Source organism: Salarias fasciatus, chromosome 3 (assembly GCF_902148845.1).
Source record: "Salarias fasciatus chromosome 3, fSalaFa1.1, whole genome shotgun sequence".
Classification (NCBI taxonomy): Eukaryota; Metazoa; Chordata; class Actinopteri; order Blenniiformes; family Blenniidae; genus Salarias; species Salarias fasciatus.
The window spans coordinates 21528861-21551889 of NC_043747.1; the positions used below are offsets into that span (position 1 = coordinate 21528861).

Below are 23029 nucleotides of genomic sequence, written 5' to 3' on the forward strand. Positions count from 1 at the left end.
GAAGACCGTGTGTAACAACACTCTTGCATAAAAAAAAAACAGTTGAATACCGTGAAACTGATATGATTTTTAAAAAAAACTGTGATATGAATTTTTTGCCATACCGCCCAGCCCTAGATCCGCCCCTGTTGTCAGCCAAGTCTCTCTCCTCAAAAATCAATGAACAATTGTAGATTTCTATTTTACCTGGGTTTAAATACTATCAAGGAAAAATTTCTTCCCAGGTTGAGTGTCTGTTTGCCTCTGCACTGAATAACCCGTTTAAGTTTCACTTCCTTGGAAGATATGCCAATAGGGTGTTCCCATTGACGTCGGCTGCTGAGCAACAGTTCTAGGCTCCATGTTGGAGAGAATACAGAGTTGTAAACACATCGAGGCAATGGCGGATTACTGAGGACTTTTGAGCAAACAAAAACAGGATTCTGTGTCGCGAAAAGTGCAAGAGGATTGACTATGTTGATCCATACTTGATCACAAGCACGGAATTTACTCAGAGTGAGGAGAAATGGGCCTGACATCAAGTACTTCCACTGTTGAGGTGGGATATTCCACCACTTATCCAATCAGGTACATTGAAATGTACTCAGACTTAAATATTGAGGAGAAAACGCATGTTAGTAATTTAATTTATGTTGCACCATAGGAAAAATTATTTTTCCAATTTTTGATTTTGCCCAAGAATAATGGCGTATAACAGAACCTGCAGTAATACCACATAGTGCCTCTAGATGTCTGCTAAGACTAAAAAATGTTCATAAAAATTTAACTATTTTTCATTTTATGTGTACAACAAAACCAACACAAACAAAAACGAGGTGTGTGTGTGTGTGTGTGTGTGTGTGTTTGTGTGTGTGTGTGTGTGAGAGAGAGAGAGAGAGAGAGAGAGAGAGAGAGAGAGAGAGAGAGATTGTGGGGGGCATTACTTTCTGTTGCATATATATGACTTTTCCCATCTTTGCACATGGCTCTCTGCTTTGGTCCTCAAGTAAATCGTCATTTTTTCCATTGACATTATTTCCTCCACAATATTATACCGTTATTCCTGTAGGAAAATTGATGTTTAAAGGGACGAGAGTCGCCCATAAACAAAAAAGAAATAAATCCTCCCCAATCAAGTCCATTGTGCCCCGCCATATTTTCACATAGAGATGTCACTAAACTTTTAAAACATTGTCACTTTTGCCCTCTATCCAGATGTGAAAACATGTTTTTATTATATTCTACCAAATTCCAACTGTGAGCTTTAAATTTTGCTAAGAATTTCAGCCGTTTTTGGAGTTTATAGTGGGTGTGTATTGGAGAGTGGCAGTTACAGTGCCAGAGGCTCTCAATTTAAACAAACAAACAAAAAAAAACTGCTTTACTCTCGTCCCCACGGCCACATTTCTGGGTCAGTCTTCACAAACTCAAAATGTAGCTACAGCCTCTGTGATTATCACAATGCCTTTATTTTTTGTCAGTCGAAGACATTTCTCATTTGAGATGCATTTGTTTGAGGCGAGTACAGAATTTTGTCCCATCTGCTCCAATGCATTTTGGAGGAAGATTTATTTGTTCAAACCAAAAAGTTCACACTTCTACAAACAGTTTCCCGCTCTATGGACGATCCTGCAGACATGAAAATTTCAGGATAATTCCATGAAAGGTTTCTCACACTCACAGAAAATAAAAAAATAAAGAAAGAAATTTCACCCTCAGTTCTTGAGAAACAACATTTCTTCAACCATACAAACTGGATGAAAACCTGCTGAATCGCTGCCATGGCTGCTGAGTGCAGCTGATCTCCATGGCAACACCCACACCTGCTGATCTCAGAGAGATTATACATATGTTACAATGTGGCTCTATAGAGAGAAACCAGCTGTTTTATTTCCCCCTCATTTGAAGGTGATGAGATAGTCTGGATAAGACTGGTTGTCATGAAACACGATGTACATCTGGGGTTTGTCCGTTTGATCCACCACGCTGTCGAAGCGGTGGTGGGGCCGCTGGCTGTCTCGAGGAGGAGGGACGTTCATGTCCTTGTTGCCCTGAGTGTAGATGCCGGTCAGCACTCGAGCCACGAACATGACCTGAGAGTTGTCAGCAGCCGGCTTGGAGTAGCGCGGATTCGCTGAGTAAGATGCATTGACGGCAAAGTAAACACCAGCACCATATGCAGTTCCTGAGGATGAGATGAACAGGAGATAAGACATACTGAGCCCACATTTTCAGAGAGGTAAGGGGAGAAGTAGCAGTCGTCAGAGCATTCTATGGGGATCTTTACCATTTTGTCCACAGAATCGATGATTAAAGCCGGTCTCTGTGATGGAGTTGCAGCTGTCCTTGGTGGTCCCGTGATACAGAAGTTTTTCCCTCGCTCCCCCCTCCTGCTTGTTCTTCTCTGAAATGTGCTTCTTCTGGACTTCGTAGGCGCGACGCAGATGGATGTTCTGCAAACGCTCAATCTAGCAACAAAAACAAAAGATCATGAGTCACTGAGCGTTATATAGAGGAGTCTAACTCCATCTGTGCCGTTGTGAAACTTATGTATTGTTACAATTAAATTCAAGGCTGCTTTAGAGGAGGGACCTCCAGTATGATTTAACACACGTTGGATCAGTCATTCAGTAAACTGTCGTGGAAAGACAAAGCTTTTATGAGAAGGAAATGCAGACACGATTCATTTTCACTGGAAAAGTTGTATATGAAGAAGCCTGCGGAATTCCTTTTTTTTTTTTTTTTTTTCAATAAATGATGAGAAAAAACACAATCTTTCAGTAATCTTTGCACTTTTAGTTCCAAGAATATTTCTTCAAGCATTTAAAAACGTTTCTGTGGCTGTTATTGAACATGTTTCCAAAGCAGCCTGAAAAATTTGAAGTCATGTAAATCAGGCTGAGGATGTGGGTAAACATTATAAAGGCAGAAGGTAAATTTCACACCTTTGTTTCACAGACTATAAACAGGTTGAACTTTTCCTGTTACTGATCCAGTTTTACTTCCGTTAACGGGCTCATTGAGATCAAACTGTAAAAGAGGCAACAATACCAAGCAGCCCTCTATGAGATGAATATAATGTAAAAGAGGAGAGCCAATTGAGATTATGATCAACTATGCAGCAAAATTAAAATATGAATAGCAGTTTATTGATATTAGATTTTATGAGTCAGTACAGAGGCTGAAAAGAGATCATCTGAAGAAGTGGATGATTGAGCTTGATTTTTACTGATTATAAAAACTGAAGAAAAACTCTTTTTTAACCACTTATTTCACTTTGGTATAGTAAAGTATCTCTTCAATGAATTCACCTACATTTAGGCCATTTGACGTTCATTGTAAATCTCCCCGATAAGTAAAGTAATATTTTTTCCTTCTTTTCACTAAACTGCGCTGCTCAGACAGTTTGAAGCCCCCCAGGAGATGCCTTCCTCCCTTTTTGGAAAACGTCTGCCATTGATTCACTTATTGTGACTCAAGTCTTTTTAATTGACATAGTTTTTGTTTTTAAATCTATCAAATGGTGTATATGCCCGGACTCCTTAAAGATGAAACTAATCCAGGGTGATTTTTGGATTTTTTTGGTTGAGTATATTTCTCTGTGACTGAGTAAATATACATGAATAATTGATATTGCAAGCCTGCAAATCACTGAACTCCACAACTTGCTGCTGAATTTAAAATCTTTTCCTTTTTTCAAAAACGTATAGATGTCTCCATTGGGAACCACCTACCTTCATCACAGTCTTGCTCTCAGTTTTTCTGAAGGCACTCTTCAAAGCTTGGTACTCTGCAGAGGAAGGTGGCACTGCCACCACCTTCACCTTCTCCCCCGGGGCCATGCTGTCCCAGTACAGAGGCATGGTGAAGTCTGGAAGACATTGAGACCAGGAACAAAATAGAACGGTAAACTGAAAATCTTCACAGGATGGTACTGCAAAGAGTGAATGATATGTTTTTGTTAAAACACATGACCTGAAATTTGTCAACAGAGGGAACTGCTATGCTTAATCTGTCCACTAGGGTTCACTGTTGTGACTCCTGACATCTATCTTCTTACCTGGCAGGTTCTCCAGTCGTTTGAGCTTCCTGGGCTCTGCAACCATGAGGCTTGTGGCCTCCATGCTGTTTAGATCTACCATCCATGTGGCTCCCTGTGCATCCACTATTCCCCTTGCAATGTCTTGTTTTTCCAAATTGTAATTTGCAGTTTTGGGAAGTCTCTCCCAGAGACCATTGTGGCTCATGATGCACCAAACCACACGGGTGTACAGTTCCTCTTCCTCCTTGATTCTCGTCTCTCTCCTGAGGTTACCCTGGAGAATTGCATTGAATGCCATCACCGCCTGGGTGACGCCATCTTTTAGGCCGCTCAGAGATATGTTGCCTGACTGATCATTTTGTATGTACAGTCCCTGAGTGTTGATCAGCTGCATCAGCTCTGTCACGTCGTCCTGCATGAGGCTGTCCAGTTCCTCCTTTCTGAAGGTGTGAGTGGAGCACTGGTTCTGATACAGATCTTTCAGCTTTGCCATGGCGTCATCAACGCTCTTCCTGCTGAGACCCAGGAACAGAAAGGCAGAGTTCTGACTTGCAGGAGTGTTGCTGAGGATGCTGAGGTCTGCGCTCGCTGACAGTCGGTGGTCTTGTTGCTGTGTTTTAGGCAGGGCACCTGATATTGGCAAAAAAAAAATATCATAGAGTCATTGAAAAAAATATTTTTTTTTTCTGAATCATCATTTAAAGCTAGGGTAAACGAAGTTGTCCAAAAGCTCTTTTTGTCATACTGAGTGAAATGTTCCTTGCCCCCTGGGAGAAGTCAATACATTATATGGACAGAAAAAGGTGCGTAAAAATACTGACAACTGTCGCTGCCAAAGGACAGTAAAAACGCCGACCAATCGTAAGGCGCAGACCGCTCTTAAGGAACCAATGATATCCCTTCGCCGTTCTACCAGCCCCCTGCGCGTACATTTCAATGGCGTGCACTGGCCCTGGTTCAGTGCCTGCGTGCGTTGCCAAGGCGCTCTCAGTGCTCGTGGCTCACGTGAAAAATAGAACGAAGCGGAGCGGGCGCGCTGCGCTCCTATGCGCGTTGTGTGCGGGCAGTCAGAAAGGTTAATAACATTGGAGGCGATCACAAACTCCGTGCGAGGGGCTTCCGCGTCCAGTGTGTTCTGGCCCAACGGGAGCTCCTCCAATGGGGTGGGAGCTAGGCGGAGCATTGGGGAGACGCTACATTCGTGCTACATGCTAGTTTTCCAAGATCGCCGACCCTAGCTTTAAATCAGGGCAATCAAGCATAAGGCCCACCATCAAGAGTAGTGGACACAACACAATACGGAGTCCTGAACTGAGATATTGGTGAAGCTGCTATGGAAGACAGCTACCTTGTTCCTAACGGGATACAGTCAGGTCGGCACCACTCCAAGTCGGCCCCGGCCAACTCGGCACCGCCCCGGGATACAGTCAAGTCGGCATCAAGCCAAGTCGGCATCAAGCCAAGTCGGCATCTCGCCAAGTCGGCCTCGCGGGGGGCGGCTCTCGAGTGGCCGAGTTGGTCGGTGCCGACTTGACTGTAAGCTGCTTACCAACTCGGCCAAAAGCCTCTTCTTTTTTTCTTCTTCTTTTTTTTAATCACGATGGTGGACAATGTACCTGGGAGCTTCATGTTTGACGTCTGAACTGAGTAGCTTAGCTACGAGCGCGCGGCGCTTCGCGGCTGTCTGGTCATGTGACCGGTCCCAGGGCATTCTGGGAATCATAGTGCAGCGATGCCGGCTGCGCCACGACGATTTGCACAGTTTTTTTTGTGCCGGCAGCGCCGCTTCTCATCACGTAGCAGGCAGGGGACTGGAGGACAAACTGTGTGATTATGGTGACTGACAGGTTAGAGGTGGAGAATGGACCTGGAGCTTCATGTTTGACGTCCTGTTTGAAACGAGTAGCTTAGCTACGAGCGTGCAGCGCCAGCGGCTGTCTGGTCATGTGACCAGATCATGTGACCGGCATGTGATCCGCGAACGCCGCCTGATCAAACCAGTCGCCTGCATTATAATTTTGTTGTAATGTTCTCCACCCCTGAAGTTTGGTCAGCCTGTACAATTAATTTATTTTTACCCAATCAGTGTAAACCTAGGAAGACCGAAGCTGCATGACGAACTCGATCATACTTGCTGTATTGCATCCCAACCACAATATAATACCTGTATTGCATTATGCTTATGCGGATTTGTTCATTTCTGATCAACATTGTTAGTTTATCAGTCATTATTCTTTTCTTGAACAATCATTTTCATTTGCAAAAGCATGTATTTTGTTGTAAATGTTGTTTGCCCGCCATCTAGTGTGCGTCAACAGTAATAGCATTTGACACTGTAATATCAAACGATTACCAGTAGTACATGTTAAGCTGTTCATATGGTTTCTTGGCATTTATAAGCTCATAAACGTAGCCCTCCGGTAAAATATTGTATACATTTCATTTCACCTAAATGACGGTCGTCATGTATACATTTAAATCACGTGTCAAACTCCAGTCCTCAGGAGCGGTGACCCTTCATGTTTTAGATCTCTCCGAGTTGTAACACAGCTGATTGCAATGATTGGGCTTTCTCACAAGTCTGAGGTCGTCATCAATATGAGATTCAGGTGCGCTGTAGCAGGGAGAGGGCAAAAACTTGCAGGGTGCCTTTTAAAAACCTCCAACTTTGTGCACCCTCCACACTCGTTTGTGCAGAAAATGCCACCCGAGATGCACTCTAATATTTGCCATGAGAATGCAATGGACCTCAGTGAACAGAGTGTGGAAGGAGACAACAATGTGGAACCAATGCCGCGCTTCCAAGTCCCAGCCGTTGTTGAGGAGTCATCCATCATGGATCCTGTGGTCCCAACAGTACTGGAGGACATAGAAGAGGTGGAAGAAGTGGAGTACTCCATAGTAGACAACGCCAGTCAAAGGGGAAAGAGAAAACTGGTGGACAACCGTGGCTATCAGTACACCTTCAAGCGCACCCGGGGTGCAGTGAGTTACTGGCGTTGCTGCATCAGGAACAAGAGTGTGATGTGTAAAGCCACTGTCGTGCAACGTGGAGACACTTTCATCGAAGGCACACATTCACATGTGCATGGAGCTGAGCCTGGACTCAAGACTGCAGCACAGGTGACAGCTGATGTGAAGCAGAAGGCTGTGCAAGACCTATTCAAGCCAGCCTCTGCTTTAGTGGAGGAAGTTCTATTAGAAGAACTGGATGATGGCCCGTGCCCTACCCTGCCGAAGCCAGCCAACTTGGCACGCATGGCTAACAGGAAGAGACAGAAAATGCACCCTCCGGAACCCCAGGACCTGACTTTCAACATTGACTATGGGCATGTTCCAGATGGCTTCTTGAAGAAGGACGTCACAGTGGCAGGAAGGAGACATCTAATCCTTGCCACTGATACTATGCTGGGACTTCTTGCTACAGCTAAGAGATGGTACGTGGACGGGACTTTCAAGGTGGTGAGAGCTCCGTTCACCCAACTGTGGAGCATTCATGCTTTTGTAAAGCAGGATGGTGATACAAAGCAAGTCCCCTTGGCATTCTGCCTTATGTCAGGCAAACGCAAAAAAGACTATCATGCTGTGTTGCATGCTGTGCTGAACTGCCTACCAGGACAACCTGCAGTCCAAGAGATGGTCCTGGACTTTGAGATGTCCCTGTGGAGAGCAATGGCTGTTGTGTTTCCTACAGTAAAGCTGATGGGCTGTGCTTTCCACTGGACCCAGTCCGTATGGCGCAAGGTGCAGGAGCTTGGCCTGCAGCAGCAATATCAGATGAGTGATTCTGTTTACACCTTTTGTCGCCGAGTGATGGCTCTCCCCTTCCTGCCACAGGAACACATCCCGGCCGCATTTGCCAAACTTGTGGAAAAAGCTGGAAGAAATGCTGCCCTTGTGGAACTTTCGACCTATGTAAATGACACTTGGATCAAAAATGATGTCTGGGCACCGTCTGCATGGAGTGTGTTTATGCAGAGCATTAGAACAAATAATGACGTTGAAGGATGACATAATAGGTGACATAATAGTTCAGTAGTGTGTCAAATCTTGCATGTGTGTGTTTTGGTGAAATAAAATAGTTCAGTGGTGTGTCAAATCTGTGTTGTGTATTGGTTTTAAATTCTTTTTTTTGTTTGTTTTTACTTCTTCTGGTGGAATACAGAACAAACAACGTGATGTAGTCATTATACGCATTAGGAGAAAGAACAGCTTTTTACTTCGTCGCTGCAGGAAAGTCAAACAACACCAAAATGACACAAAACAGCCAAAACCACCATGTGACTGAAGTGACCTACAAGCTTCCATCACAGTATCCAGTGAGAGAAGTTTCTCAACAGCAAAAATCTTTAAAAACAGACTCAGGAGCCCTTTGATCCAGAAATAACTTGAGGCATGTGTTCATGTGCACTGAGAATGAGATGCTTTGTCTCTGGACGATAATCTTCTCATAAACAAAGGGGCAGAGGCCAGAGCACGGCTCAGGTGCTTATTAATGTTTAAGGGTTGGCCATGTTTCTTGAAAAACATGACAGTTTTATGAGAAAGCACACTCTCTGATTAAACGCCAGTCTCAAATGCTATTACTGTTGACGCACACTAGATGGCGGGCAAACAACATTTACAACAAAATACATGCTTTTGCAAATGAAAATGATTGTTCAAGAAAAGAATAATGACTGATAAACTAACAATGTTAATCAGAAATGAACAAATCCGCATAAGCATAATGCAATACAGGTATTATATTGTGGTTGGGATGCAATACAGCAAGTATGATCGAGTTCGTCATGCAGCTTCGGTCTTCCTAGGTTTACACTGATTGGGTAAAAATAAATTAATTGTACAGGCTGACCAAACTTCAGGGGTGGAGAACATTACAACAAAATTATAATGCAGGCGACTGGTTTGATCAGGCGGCGTTCGCGGATCACATGCCGGTCACATGATCTGGTCACATGACCAGACAGCCGCGAAGCGCCGCGCGCTCGTAGCTAAGCTACTCAGTTCAGACGTCAAACATGAAGCTCCCAGGTACATTGTCCACCATCGTGATTAAAAAAAAGAAGAAGAAAAAAAGAAGAGGCTTTTGGCCGAGTTGGTAAGCAGCTTACAGTCAAGTCGGCACCGACCAACTCGGCCACTCGAGAGCCGCCCCCCGCGAGGCCGACTTGGCGAGATGCCGACTTGGCTTGATGCCGACTTGACTGTATCCCGGGGCAGTGCCGAGTTGGCCGGGGCCGACTTGGAGTGGTGCCGACCTGACTGTAAACCGTTCCTAACAAGTGAGCATTCGCCTAACAACCATGACTTTGTAAAAACATGCAAAAAGCAACAGCTATAGGGAAAAGTTTCTTGGGGGATATTTCACTGATGGAGTCAATTTTACCCCAGGGATATTTGCATCTAGAAAATGATTTACAGGAAATTGTTGAACTTTTTTTTTTGTGTGTCAGGCACATTGTTTATTTGTTGAATACATAAAATAACCACCTGATAATGAAACCTGGACCCCTCCTCTAGCGCCACCATCAGGCCAAACTTTTGGATTAGAAATAATTTATCTTGAAAATCTGTCATCCAAATATTTTCTAACTTGGGATGCACATTCATGATTCTCACAGAATGAACCACAGTGATTCATTAATTGTGACCTCACCTTTAGACTTGTAAACTCCTGCTAAAACTAGCAGGCCAACGTTGGCTGACAAGTCTACCACATTGAGGCCTTCCCTGGTGTCTCCATACACACCCTTCCCTTCAAAACTCATCATCACAAGAACAATATTTTGAGTTGGTGGTGTCATAAAGAGCTCAAATGAAGACTTGATGTCATCAACACGACTGACAGCGTATCTAGTTGGGCCTGGAACCATCTTTATAACATCGGCTGCCGTAAGTCTACCCTTCTGTTCAGGTGGACAAGGGGACCATAATATTTTCCCGTTGATGAATTATTTGGAAAGGGAGCAAGAGTTTATGTTTGCTCCTCCCTTATTTTGCATGAACAACCAACGTCCTTGCGGGAAAACCCACCCTCCACAGCGCAGGAAATATCAGTTCTACTTTGGCAGGTGTGAGTGCTCACATGCAGGTGTGGGAATGTTAGATCACATACACACACAAACACACAGAAAGACAGACACACACACCCCATGGAATGTATCAACTCAAAAGTATCAATACTGCACCTGCAGGTGTGGGAATGTTCGGTCAAACGAAGGTCACACACTGGCAGACCAGTCAAATATTATTTTTTGAATGATAAACATTGAATTGGGGTCAGATTGACCGCAAAGATAACATGAGGGTCAAAAAGGTTTGATGTTGAGAATTGTTTGGTTCAAAGTTAAAGGCTCTTGTTTATCAGTGCTGCCCAGTCAAGATGAAGTTGGGCTGAATGTGGCCCCTGAACTAAAACAAGTTTGCCGCCTCTGAGTGGAACAGAGCTTTCTCAATAATCACAGAGAAGCCCAAGCTACACATCACCTGTGCTGTATACAGCAGTGGAAAACATCTGTTTGGCTTCCTCCTGAAATGCCAGGAACACATCCATCTTGTACAGGATGATGCGGATATCGCGCAGCGTGTGAAGGTTGGTGGAAGTCGTGGCATTCTTGATCCCTTGCAGGATTGCTCCTGCCACGAGTCCAGGCTGCATCCCGCCGACTCCTGCACAACAAACCAAAGCAGTTAAAAGTGATTTATGAAACTGTATATCTTCCATTTTATATGAACCCACCAGTACAGAGTGCAGGGATTGCTACAGACTTGTAGTGGTTTGTTTCACAGCTTTTGATGATCAGTTGAGTGAGCCCTTCAATGTGGCCGGCAGTCTTCTCTCCACACACGTGTAAAATGGCTTTGCAGGGGAACCGTCCAGGTTCGGTTAGAACCGTGCTTCCTGGGTTCATTGTCGTCATAAGAAAACCACATGTAATCAACTTTAGTTAGAAGCTATTGAATATAATGCAATTAAAATGGAGCAACAGCCCTTTTTTCTTTTTTCCTTTCTCTTTTTCTTTTTTTTTTTTTTTTTTACCTGCTTTAAGTTCTGCCTCCACTTTTGGTCCAGCTTCAGCTAAGACACGTTTGCGCACACCTTCTGTAGGATAAAAAAAAAATTGTAAATACATAAAGCAAAACAATGCTTCTGATTTCCCATAGTTCAAAATAAATCATCATCATTGTTATCTAATCACACAATTTCACATTTTGTTTCGTGATTATTGATATATTTATATTCATAAAAATTAGCTCATTGGCGCTGAAGTCATTTAAAATAACTTCTAAACAAGTGACGGGAATGGATCTGGTACATGCTAACAAAATTACATTGACATCCATGCATTCACATGGCCTTTCTACTCATCACGACAATTACCCAGCATGCATCATCAGTTCAAACCAGAGGTAAAAAATACTCAACTGAATCATCTGCAAATGAAATCAATATAGTAGAAGTAGACACACTTGGATCCAAACCAAACAAAAACTGGTTAATGTAGAATCTGTCAAGGATAAAACCATAGGCGGATCTAGGGGGTGGCTACTTGGGCTCAAGCCACGGATGTTTTGTCAAGAGCCCCAGATCGCGGATCCGAGCTGGTCTGAGTATAATGTGCAGTACTGGAATTCACCAGAGAGTAGCAGCATGCGCTGGAGAGCAGCCAGCAGTCTGCCGCCTGTCCAGAAGAAGAAGCGTTCACGTAGATGTGCGCTTGTCACTGCTTGTTGATTCTACTGCTAACTAGAGGTGTCCCCGACTAAGAATTTCCATAGTCGAATCTGATTCATCCGATCCTGCCAATAGTCGACTGATAGTCGAATCTATCATCTTGGTGTCACGGGGCATCGGGGCGCCTATGCCTGCAGCCGGCCCTGATTGCACTAATAATTATTAAAAAATTGAAATTGAACAAAAAAAAAAAAAAAAAAAACAGCGCAGGCAGGTAAAACAACACTTATTTTTTTCCTACACACTGAAACACAGACCGGAACAAAGTGTCGGTAACTCTAAACATCAAACAAATGAAGTAGTTCAAATGACCATAACCAAACCCTCTTCTAACAAACGGGCAAAAGCATGTAATTTATTTATATCTATAATCTCTGCAGATAAGCTCACATTTTGTGGCTAAACAATGTGTCGGTACGTTTCGCAGCGCAACATCCATGCAAAAACAAACATTAAATTAAATAGAATTAGCCTTTTAGATGAATAAAAATAATAATATAATAATAACCTAAAATATTACAATTAAACGAAATAAAAGTCAGCATTAAAAATGAGAATTGAGTAACTGAACCGTCTTTTATTAGCCCAATAATCTGGCTACTTACCCGTTTAAGGTGGAAAGCCATGTTGTTGTGAAGTGATATGAAAGGACACAACTTGCATTTGACTTTTTTTTGATCATCTTTGACTTGGTCTGAAGTTCTGTTTTTCTTTTTTTTTTCCAACATTTTCAGCCTTTTAAAGTTAAGCCAAATCACCACCAAGACTCTGCTCTGTGATGGAGCTCTGTGCAAAATCGGATTGTGCCACTCACCATGGTGGTTCATTCACAAACAGTAAATAGATAGAATATTGAATAAAACTACAAGTTAAGTAAAATTTTTCCACAGTGTATTTGATAGGCTAACATGTCTATCATATAGGCTTTATATCATGTTTATTTGGAAAAAAACAAGCAATTCTATGTAAAATCAGTCATTCAGCACCCCCATACAGCTGTAATGGAATGGTCCTCGTTTAATAACCACATTTTTTCGATGCTTCGACTGCGTGATTGGCATTCGAATCAGGCCCCATCCAATGAATCGTGGACTATCTGACACCCCTACTGCTAACCAGAGTCTACTCAGGTAATGGATATCAGAAGCTTTTTCAAAAAGCGGACATCGCCACCAGGAGCAGCAGCAGCAGCAGAAGCTGCTACACAGATTGATGTTCCCGGTTTGTGAAACTCTGACTGATTTTGCTCGCTGGCTGTCAGTATTATCCGATAATACCAACAACAACACAACCGCGCTGAAAATGAAAGACATTCCAGGATAAGACTGCATTCAGATTTCATAAAGGGTTTTTAAAGTATTACTACCTAAATGATTAAAGTATTCATTGTGCAGAAAAGTGCTCCCTGTCAGTGCTTTGCCATTTTATAGGATATTTTTGGATTATTATACTGTATATTACTACTGCAGATGTTTAAGCTAATTTTAGCTAATATGTACACTTTTGGGTGGTTCAATCAACAGTTAATAATGATGTATTTTTCAGCTAATCCAAGGGAGTTTAAAACAGTTCATTTATTTAAAGAAGAGGGAGAATTTTCTAATCTCGTCAAGAAACATTTCAAACATTTAAACTCAATATATCAGTATGTTTCATAGGTTTTATTTCTAAATATTTTTATTTATTTTAGTTCATGTGTGAGTGAAGAGGAAAAGACAGGAGATGACCCACATTTAACATTCAACAAAAGGCATGACAAGACATGAGAACAGCTCTGAAATATTGTATTTAAAGAGTAACAGAAGAGAGGAAGGAGTGAAAGAGTGAGGGGGAAATATACAGGAAATCATAAAAAATGTGCAAAGAAAGCAAGATAGAAGAGACAGGAGGATTGAAGACAGGATTTGAGGACAGGATTGAAGAACAGAGCAGTAAAGGACAGCAGAGGTGCCAGCCAGGCTTGCAGGTAGCCTGCAGTGAGGAAATAAGGTATTTTATTTATTTAGTTTATGATCAGTCTGAATAACTTTTGTATTTTATATTTTTTTTCTTTCAGTGAACATTAGGTATAAAAAAATGACTTCAAGGCTGCTGGTGGTATAACATTTGCATCATTACAGGGTCTGATTTTTAAGAGTTCTCCGTGCCTTTCTCAGCTTTGAATTGGTGGTAAGTTGATGTAAAAAATAAATAAATAAATAAATAAAATAAAAATAGTTTAGTGTGCGTGGCACAAAAAATGCCAGAAAAAATAAATTGGCATCTACACCCTCAGGGCTAAGCGCCTGATCTCCTGGAATCCTCGATCCGCCCCAGGATAAAACAGGACAAAATATCACCTAATTAGAAAAAATGCCACAAAGTAAAATATCAAGAATTCCTATTGCTTTTTTCGTTTTTGTTTTGTTGAACTGGCATCTCATTTGTGTTCTGTGTGTGTGTGTGTTGTTTTGTGTGTATCTAAAACTGAAAAAGCTATAAATAAAATAGGATAAAAAAAAAAAAAAAGAATTCCTTCTGAACTAGAATGACAATATGGGGACAAACTTCACAAAATAAAGAAAATGAACACATTTTTTTAGAGCTTTGAAGGCAAATACTTCACACTCCTGTATTAACGATTGCCAACACTTTCCCGCCAAAACAAGACTTCTGCTGTTGAATTTAGGAGGTGAAAATGAAAAGTCACCAGCAAAATAAAGCTCCTTTCAGTTTCTCGATCAAAATTCACTTACCGAGATCAAAATTTGTGAAGTCTGTTGTGTTCACCACAAGATCTGTCGTCTCGTCGGTGATGTCCCCAAAAACCATTTGTAGTTTAACTCCGCCTTCCAGCTTGATGGTAATTTCATCCAGGTCACTGGTGAGGGATCTGAAGATCTCTGGAGGGAAGGATGTCAGATTAGAGTTTTTTTATCAGCAGGTCAGATAATCATGTCATGTCGGCCGACTGAGCTGGTTTTTCTGGGATACCTTCCCCTCCTTGGCTCATGCTCAGGTGTTGGTAGAGGTCACGGTAGAGCTGTGAAAGAAACAGAAGCACTTGAACATCAAGCAGTGCATCTCACATGTGATGCAGACATTGTGTTTGATATATTCACCTCGTCTGAGTCAGGATAACTAGGTTTGATGATGATGTGGATGGTGGAGAGCGAACTGGACGATGCAGATGTTCCAAACCCACAAACAGCATCAGTGAGCACTTGGACGGCTTCGCTTGGAGGATATTTTAGCAGTATTCCAGGCCCAATAATGGGAAAAGCTAATGAACTCAAGCCCTGCTGAGTACATTGATCCAAGCAGTGTCTGAGTCCTTTACCAAGAGCCTGCAGAACACAAAAACAAAACACCATTTTCTTTGTAAGATTATGCATAAAGCAATGTTAAGATATACCGTACTGGTATGTAGATTAAATGAATTATCGTAAAATGTGAAACAAGGTCATGAAAGAAATATAACAGCATGCTTTTCTCCTCCACAAAATTTCCCTCTTTCATTTATGAAGACCAAATGATTTAAACTACTTCTCAACTGCAGAACCATTTTGGTTTTATTCACCGTTTAATCAAAATATTTCAGTGGGCTTTAAAATTTTTGTATTTCAATACCAAATTTTTATGATTTGAGCATCACTTGGTTGATGTCTAGACACTCATTGTTCAGGTGGTCAATAGAATAATCAACTCCAAAACTGTATTGTAGTGTCCAGTCCGATTAACGCGCTTACTTAACCTGGACACTCGTCCCTCTGACTCCATCCCAAGGTAAACACTCAATGAAGAAGATCTTTGAGCAGCCCAGTGATGGAGGACCGTCAACCTGCAGAACGTCTCCAGGAGCGAGGTTGCAGTTCAACGCCACAGAGTTGAACTTTGATTTCAGTGCGTTCCCAGCTTTCTTCAGAAGGCATTCACCAATCTGTGTGGAAATCAGCTGTTTGTTGACCATGGGGACGACCAGAACATTGACCATTGAGACAGACAGTGACATGTTTGAATGAACTAATAAATTGTTCTGTTTTTTGTGTTACCTGAGGACATGCTAATGAGTATTAATGGAAATGGTCAAACCTGCTCATCTTCCACAGAACCAAGCTTGATGGCAACGTTGGCTTTGTTGAGTGGAGAACTCACATTGTGAGTGGTAGGAGTACCACCTACAGATTTTGAGTGGTTTCTAGAAACTGGAGGTCTTGAGAGGCGAGTCATGGGGCTGCTGGAGCTTCTTTGTTTGCTTTTTACATCTGAAGTTGACACACATTGCTGTTCCCGGATAATAACCTGGAAGGAGCGCTCTACCAGCTCCTTGCTGTCTTCACCAGTTGTCTGATAGTATCGCTGAGCTCCTGAGCCTTCCAGAAACAACGTGTCTGACATCAGAGAAGCCAAAGCTGAAAGTAAAGCCTGCTTGGCTTCTTGAACTTTGCAATGGGGACCAAACAGGATCACACAAGGATTTGGTAAATGAGAGACTTTAAAAGTTATGTTGGGTGACTTGATACCAGTCAGGTCTAAGATTTTATCAAAGCAGTCAGCAAATTCAGGATTCGACAGGTTCACTGTATCCTGACTCATGACTTGGTTCATCTGATAGTCTTGAATAATGTCTTTAAACTGAAGCACGTTTTCACTGTAGCCCACAAGTTGTACTTTGTTGACTCCATTGATTCCCGGGATGAAGCTGACGTCCACTCTGAGCTCGTCACGGTTTGCTTTGCTCTGGGCTTGATTCAGGATGTCTTTCAGTTCCTCCAGATGAGGAGAAACTGCTGCAGCTCCCTGCAGCTGGATGGTGGACACATTCAGATCTTTCACCAGCGCTGCCTGGACCTCGTCCAAAGCATCAGCGGACAGGCTGGACAGAACCAGGTCCGGCCTCATCTCTATGGAGACGGGATTTCTAATGAAGCGAGCCTGATATTTGGAAATGGCGCCACTCAAATTCTCGGACATGTAGGCGATGATCCGGTCCACCTGCTGCTCACATTTCTCTGCAACACCTCCGAAAGCTCCTCCAGGGCCCTTATTCACATCTCCCCTCACCACGGCCTTCTCTTCATCACACTTTAACTCCACCTCACAACCAATTGAAGAGAGTTGTTTTAGGAGATATGTGAAAGCCTTGGGATTGTCTCTCATGTAGCGCAGGAGGAAAACATCCAAATGGTAAATTTTCTCGAGACTTTTCGTGTTTGTTTTTGTGAAAGTCTGAGGAAGAAACACCCAACAGATATAGTAATTATTTATTGTGGAAGTAGATGCACTGGGACTGTTTCTATATTTAAATTGCTAACAGGCATTATCTGACACAACTGGTCTGACAACATTGTGAAGCGCTCATGTAGCAGTTTCCCGTAAAACACCTAACAATTATTGTAAGTCACTGAAACTCACCTGTGTCTGACTGGTCTTTGGTTGTTTCCTAGTTTCTGTTGGGTTGATCCGACTCACAGTCAGTTGAACTTCTCCATCAGGAAGAGAGATGGTGTGAAACTTTTTCTGCAAAACCCTTTCCTGGTCTGTGACGGCAACAAATGCCGCAATCAGATTTCACAAAGATACTGAAATTGTGAAAAATTATTTGATACTGAACCTTTTTAAGCCAGTGCAGAGAGCTTACCTTCTTTGTCTTTGAAACGAATTACATAGCTGTTTCCTGAAACCTTCTTTATCACTCCACATTCACCTCCTCCAGACTCTCTTCTCTTCTGAAAGTATCTTCTCACCTTCTTCGTTTCCTTGTCAGTCATGTATCTTGCTACAAAAAACAGTGAATGTTTGTATTCTTCCATTTTGCCCGGGTAAAAAAATCTTTCATGAAAAACCTCCTTCCCAGCTGATGAGCGTCTGTTTGCCACTGAACTGAGATTGTTTCCTGCTACTGTCATTTTCAAAAGGCACCTCCTTCTTATTACCTGAACACACAGACAGTTACATAATGCTGTTTATTTCCCTTTGAGGTGGTATTTTCCTCTTTTTAATCTAATCAGATACATTGAAATGTCCTCTAAAAACACTTGACGATAATGTAATGAAATTTGCACAACAGCAACAATTATTTCACCAATTTCTGGTGGAGCCAAAGCAGATTTTGGAGTTTCACAGTATTTAACATGCTGTAGGTTTAAAAGAATGATAATTCTGTAAAAAGAAAAAAAGTTAAAAAGAAAATCCCAAAACTATCAATGAAAGAACTTATTAATCTGCAGTAATACCACGTAATGCCTCTAGATGTCATAATGAGACTAAAAACTGTTCATGAAACATTGTAACAGGCCTGAACGCATGTCATCCCTTGGAGGACTTTTGTTGCTCTGTATTTTCTATCATGATTATCTGTGCTTGGTCCTTTAATTTTCTTCGCCCATTTTCAATAAAGACAAAACAGGAAATGTAACCAAGCATTTCAATAAATATAGGCTAAAACTTATGAAATTCTACCTGAATATCATGAATATACACATTTAGTTTTGTTAAAAGTACAATTACAACAGCACATTGTTAGAGTTGTGTTTTCTGATCTCAAATACAGAAAAAATATCCTTCAGTTGTGGCTTTGGTTTGTTTTGTTTCAGTGCAAAGAGACTGAAGTGCATTATAAAAAGCTTTGCATTGAATTTACAATCATACTTTTTGGAATTTACAAACCACATAAAAAAATAGGTAAAATTTTGACATTGACATTTTTAATGATACAAAATGTAGCAAAATATCACAAAATCAAGTCTTCAGTTTGTGGTATTTTGCAGTTTTCCTGCATGTTGATGCATATTTACCGTCACAGTCCAGTTTTGATGCTCAGGACACTTCAAAAGTTTGACGTTGTCACTCCAGCACCACTGATCTCTCAGCTCGGATCGAAGTATTTCTGTCCTCTACATTCACTAAAACATTCACATCCATTACATGAATTATCAACAACATTTTTAAACTCCAGCTGGGTTTTTTATTCTTTACAAAGTCATTCTGTGGGCTCCACATCAAATTGAATTAATTCAAAGTTACACAAAATATCAAAAATACTAGGTGCGTTCGACATGAGAAAGCCAGAGGCAGACCTTTAAGACTTTTGAGCCGCCCCGCCCAGATGTGGCCCGGCGTCACTGATACGTAGGACCTACGTAGGGCATCGAAAACTCGCGAGACCCAAACGAGATCGGTCACAGAGGTAGCCGCGTGAGCTGCTCGAGAGCAACTCACTGCGGCTACCTGGCCCACCTCTCTGTTTCATACAGGCAGGGGATTGGACCCGAGCCCACTCGTCATCAGTTTGATGACAACGCGCTTTATTTGCATAAATAAACACCCAGTCCCGGCTCCAGCCCAGTGTAGAGGGGGTAGGGGGGGCAGCGGCGGCGGCGGCTACAAACGAGGGGGGGGGGGGGGGGGGGGGGGGGCGAAAAAGTAACGGAGCAACACAAAGACAGAATCCACAGATCAGAGGCCTGTTCTACTGTGTCCAACAACATATGATCATTAATCACATTGGTAAAAAGCACAAATAGTAATAAAACAAATGATAAAATAACCAGCTGTCACCTTTAGTAGAGCTGGAGTCTCCACTTTTTTTTTTTTTTTTTTTTTTTTTTTTTTTTTAAATTTTGAATAGCGCAACGCTTGATATTGATTTGATCAAGCCAGTGGAGTTTGCTGTTGTTTTGTAAGCACAAAATAGACTGAAAACTTTATTTATTAATTTTTTGGACTGAGGGGGCGAGGCAGTCTGCCCCCCTTGATGCCTGGTTGCACTTGCAGCAGCAGGCACGCTTCACATGACAGAAGCCAAAACGTAACTTAAAATTATTTTGTTTTTTTAAAATTGTATTCATTTCAGTTAACTGAATATGAATTAACACAATGTGACACACAAAAGAAATTATGAATTCTTTTGTTTTTAATAAGAAAAACAAAATTACCCCTCTGACAGCCAGGGGGGGCAAGGAGGCACAGGCGGGGGGGGGGGGGGGGGGGGGGGGGGGGGGGGCATTGCCACCCCGGATGACGGGCCTGTAAACACCCCCCACAGTGGAGTCATGAGAAACACCAACATGGAGAACATAGGGTTGTCCGACTTGGAGGCAGACTTATAACTCCGCCCCACGGCTGCGCCGTCTGCTTCGTCTAGCTCCGTCTACCTCTGGCTTTGCCATCGTGAACGCACCTAGTTTTTGTCGACGGCGCAGGTAGGTGACGTGTGATGTGGTAAGTGACGCACTTCCTGTGAGACGGCAGATTCAAACTACGCGCGCTGACAGATTCATTTGTTTACTGAATTTCACTAACTTGGCTCTAAAAAGTCGTAGAAGTAGATAAATTAGTGTGTTTTAGGTTCACCCTGGAGCACAGTGAAGAAGATTCGACCAGCCTGACAGAGTACATAGATCGCTGCTTCGACCGGATCGTCATGGGGAAGCCGAATCAAACATCCACCCCCTCTACTTCCTCGTCTAAAGCCAAGAGACAGCGGGAGGAATCGTCTGTATGGAAGTAAATCTGTGCCATCTGATTTTGAATTTGAATTTTTAGACCTGAATTATTTTTGCATCGAAATCTGACTTTGAATTTTAAAAGCGTTTGAATTTCCAGCACTGATTTCTTTTAACTGTGTAAAAAAATTCATTGCAAAAAAATTCAATGTCTAAAAAAATTCAGTGCAAAAAAATTCAATGTCTAAAAAAATTCAGTGCAAAAAAATTCAATGTCTAAAAAAATTCAGTGCAAAAAAATTCGACGTCTCGAAAAATTCGATGTAAAAAAATTCGACGTCTCAAATTCAGTGTCCAAAATTCGGAGTCAGAAATTCGCAGGCAACATCCGGGTAACTACGTCCCTACGGAAGCCCTAAAAGGACAAGATTGATTTTTTTTTTTTTTCGGCGAACCGGAAATCACGGGCTTTCGCCAGACAGCGACGCTCCGCTGCCCCGGACCGCAGACATAGGTGAGTTTGTGCTGTTAATGAGTTATTTTGTGCTGTTGCCCTTTCCTGAATAACTTATATGATGCACGCAAATCAAAACTATCTGTCCAGAATCTGCACAGTGCAGTAGCCATATTTTGCCTCCTAATACACGGACCTGTGTGTTCTCTTGCTGCTGTCTGTGTTTTAGAGCAGGACGAGCTGAAGCCTTCCAAAGAACGGCAACAACCTCACCAAATTCACCAGGTAGCTTTATGTACTTATGTGATATTCAAATACTGCTGTTTCCGTGCTTGCCATCCTGACAACCTTACACTCTGGTGTTTTTGCAGTTACATACATACAGCCGTATGGCCATAGCCTTATGCTCATTACAAAAAAAGATATATAAGTCACTGTTTCAAATGATTCTATGTTGACAGAATCATCAGTCACAGGCAATGTTAACTTACAAGAGCAAGGTGACTGAAACCTGCTTGAGAAACTTTAGATGTGTTTGGAAGTCTGAAACATCCAAATAAAATAAAATACATTCACTAATGTTTTGTCTGAATTCATAGTGAAACAAAAAAGGCAGACTCTTTGCTTGTTTTTTTTTTCTTTACAAAATTAAGTTAAAATGAATCAATTATGACACAGTCAATGAGAAATGGGGGCTTGAAATGAGCCACAGTGAAATTTAAGGTCTTCCTGAATTGAAAAAATGTTCTGCTTGATGCTGACTGCAAGAAGGTTCTGCTTTGTTGGTTTTAACAGCCGTTATTCTATTGATGAAACAACCAAGACTGCTTCCTGATTGTATATTGTATTAATATAGCATTTTAGGGCTTGTTCAGTGGTGTTTTCTATTATAATTTCAGTTTTTGTTTTTACTGTGGCAGGTGGACGGAGATGCTGGTGGGACGAAGGATGAGGAAACCCTGTCAAAGTCTCCTCCTCATCCTGGAGCTGTGTGGAGGCCAGCTTTACATTTTCTGTTGTGTTTTCTCTTCTTCACTTTCATGCAGTGTTATTTTCGACAAACTCTTGTCAGTTCCTGAATGATTTTATTGCAGAATATCATTGTCAACAAAGATTCTATTTTTGTATTAAACTGTTTCAAATTCAAACTCTTTTATATTTCCCAGTCTAATTATATTGATTCATATCTCTGATTTCAAGAATACTGGTTTCTGATGCTCTTAAAGCATTGAAGAGACCAGAGAGACTGTTGTACCTACCTGTACAGAGCCCAGCCTTACCTCGCAGTGAAGCTGTGTGTTTTACAACCAGGAGCTCCAAGTCTGCAACAAAGACCGGCGAAGAGGCCAGGATGCAGGGCTCAACGCTGTTTATTTAGAAAATGTAAAAAAAAAACTTCACAGATTGTCAGTTATCAGTGTGTGCATGGATGTGGTTGTGTGTTAAACTATAACAAAAAGCTGTGCGACTGAGCCCACATGGGTGGTGTGCACGAGGGCATCAGCCATCCATTGATGTGTGTGCCTTAGAGAGATGAGGAGGAATTTAAGTACAGATGTACTCTACAGAGAGTGAACCAGTATGCAGCCACTGACTATAGAGGTTGTCACAAATATTTGAGTCCATTCAGCCTCCATTTGAGGGTGTAAATATCAGAACAATTCAATAATCCTTTCTGGACAGTTTTATCTTTATAAAGAGATACTCTTCGTAAAAACTGACTCAAATCAGTCAAAACAAGAGATTCCATTCACACAAATTTATGGATCTTAACTGAAATTTAGCCGTGGTGTAGATTTGGCTGCACCATAAACTGAAATGCCTGGTTTTAGGTTTCAAGTTAACCATTTGTTCCGTCACACTGTTGCCACACAGGTGTAAGATTCAGATAAACCAGCTGACATCAACCTTTATTAGGCTCTGTCTGAGATCTTTGAGGTGAAAATCAAAATATCTACAAAAATGATTTACATTCAGGCATTTGTCTGAGACTGTCCTATAAAAATTAACATTACCTGATGATGGTTTGACCTTTCCAAAAAAGCTTAGCACACATGGATCTTGAATGTTACTTCAGTATTAAAGAACGCCACAGCTGAGCACAGCAGTGTAAGTTAAGCATATACAATGGAATAATGGATTTTTTCTTTTAGAAACTGTGGATATTTGTGAAGCATAGTTGGACTTAGAGGACATGCAAACATCCCACATTAAAATTAAACACATTTATTTGTTCCAAGGCATCCATGGAATAATTCATACAAACACCGTAAAAAGAGACAATCAGAAAACAGGTGTGTATAAAACACTGGAAATGGAAGTGTGCTGAACACAGTAGGCTCCATGTTTTAACAATAGCTGTTGTGAGAACAGTTTTGGTAGGTGGGGGT

At 41.8% G+C, this 23029-nt stretch overlaps 1 protein-coding gene across 1 annotated transcript; it reads right to left on the bottom strand.

Moving 5' to 3' along the window:
* Positions 1-1502: 1502 nt before the first annotated feature.
* LOC115385918 (protein mono-ADP-ribosyltransferase PARP14-like) lies at positions 1503-17605 on the bottom strand. The gene is made up of 14 exons (XM_030088012.1): positions 17380-17605; positions 17154-17278; positions 15831-16967; positions 15493-15678; positions 14861-15085; positions 14733-14781; positions 14495-14641; positions 11064-11126; positions 10764-10925; positions 10511-10693; positions 4040-4651; positions 3714-3850; positions 2267-2447; positions 1503-2164 (listed from the first exon to the last, which is right to left on the bottom strand). Exons 1-14 carry the CDS (start codon positions 17549-17551, stop codon positions 1878-1880), a joined length of 3666 nt encoding a protein of 1221 aa, XP_029943872.1. The 5' UTR covers positions 17552-17605; the 3' UTR covers positions 1503-1877.
* Positions 17606-23029: the final 5424 nt, after the last annotated feature.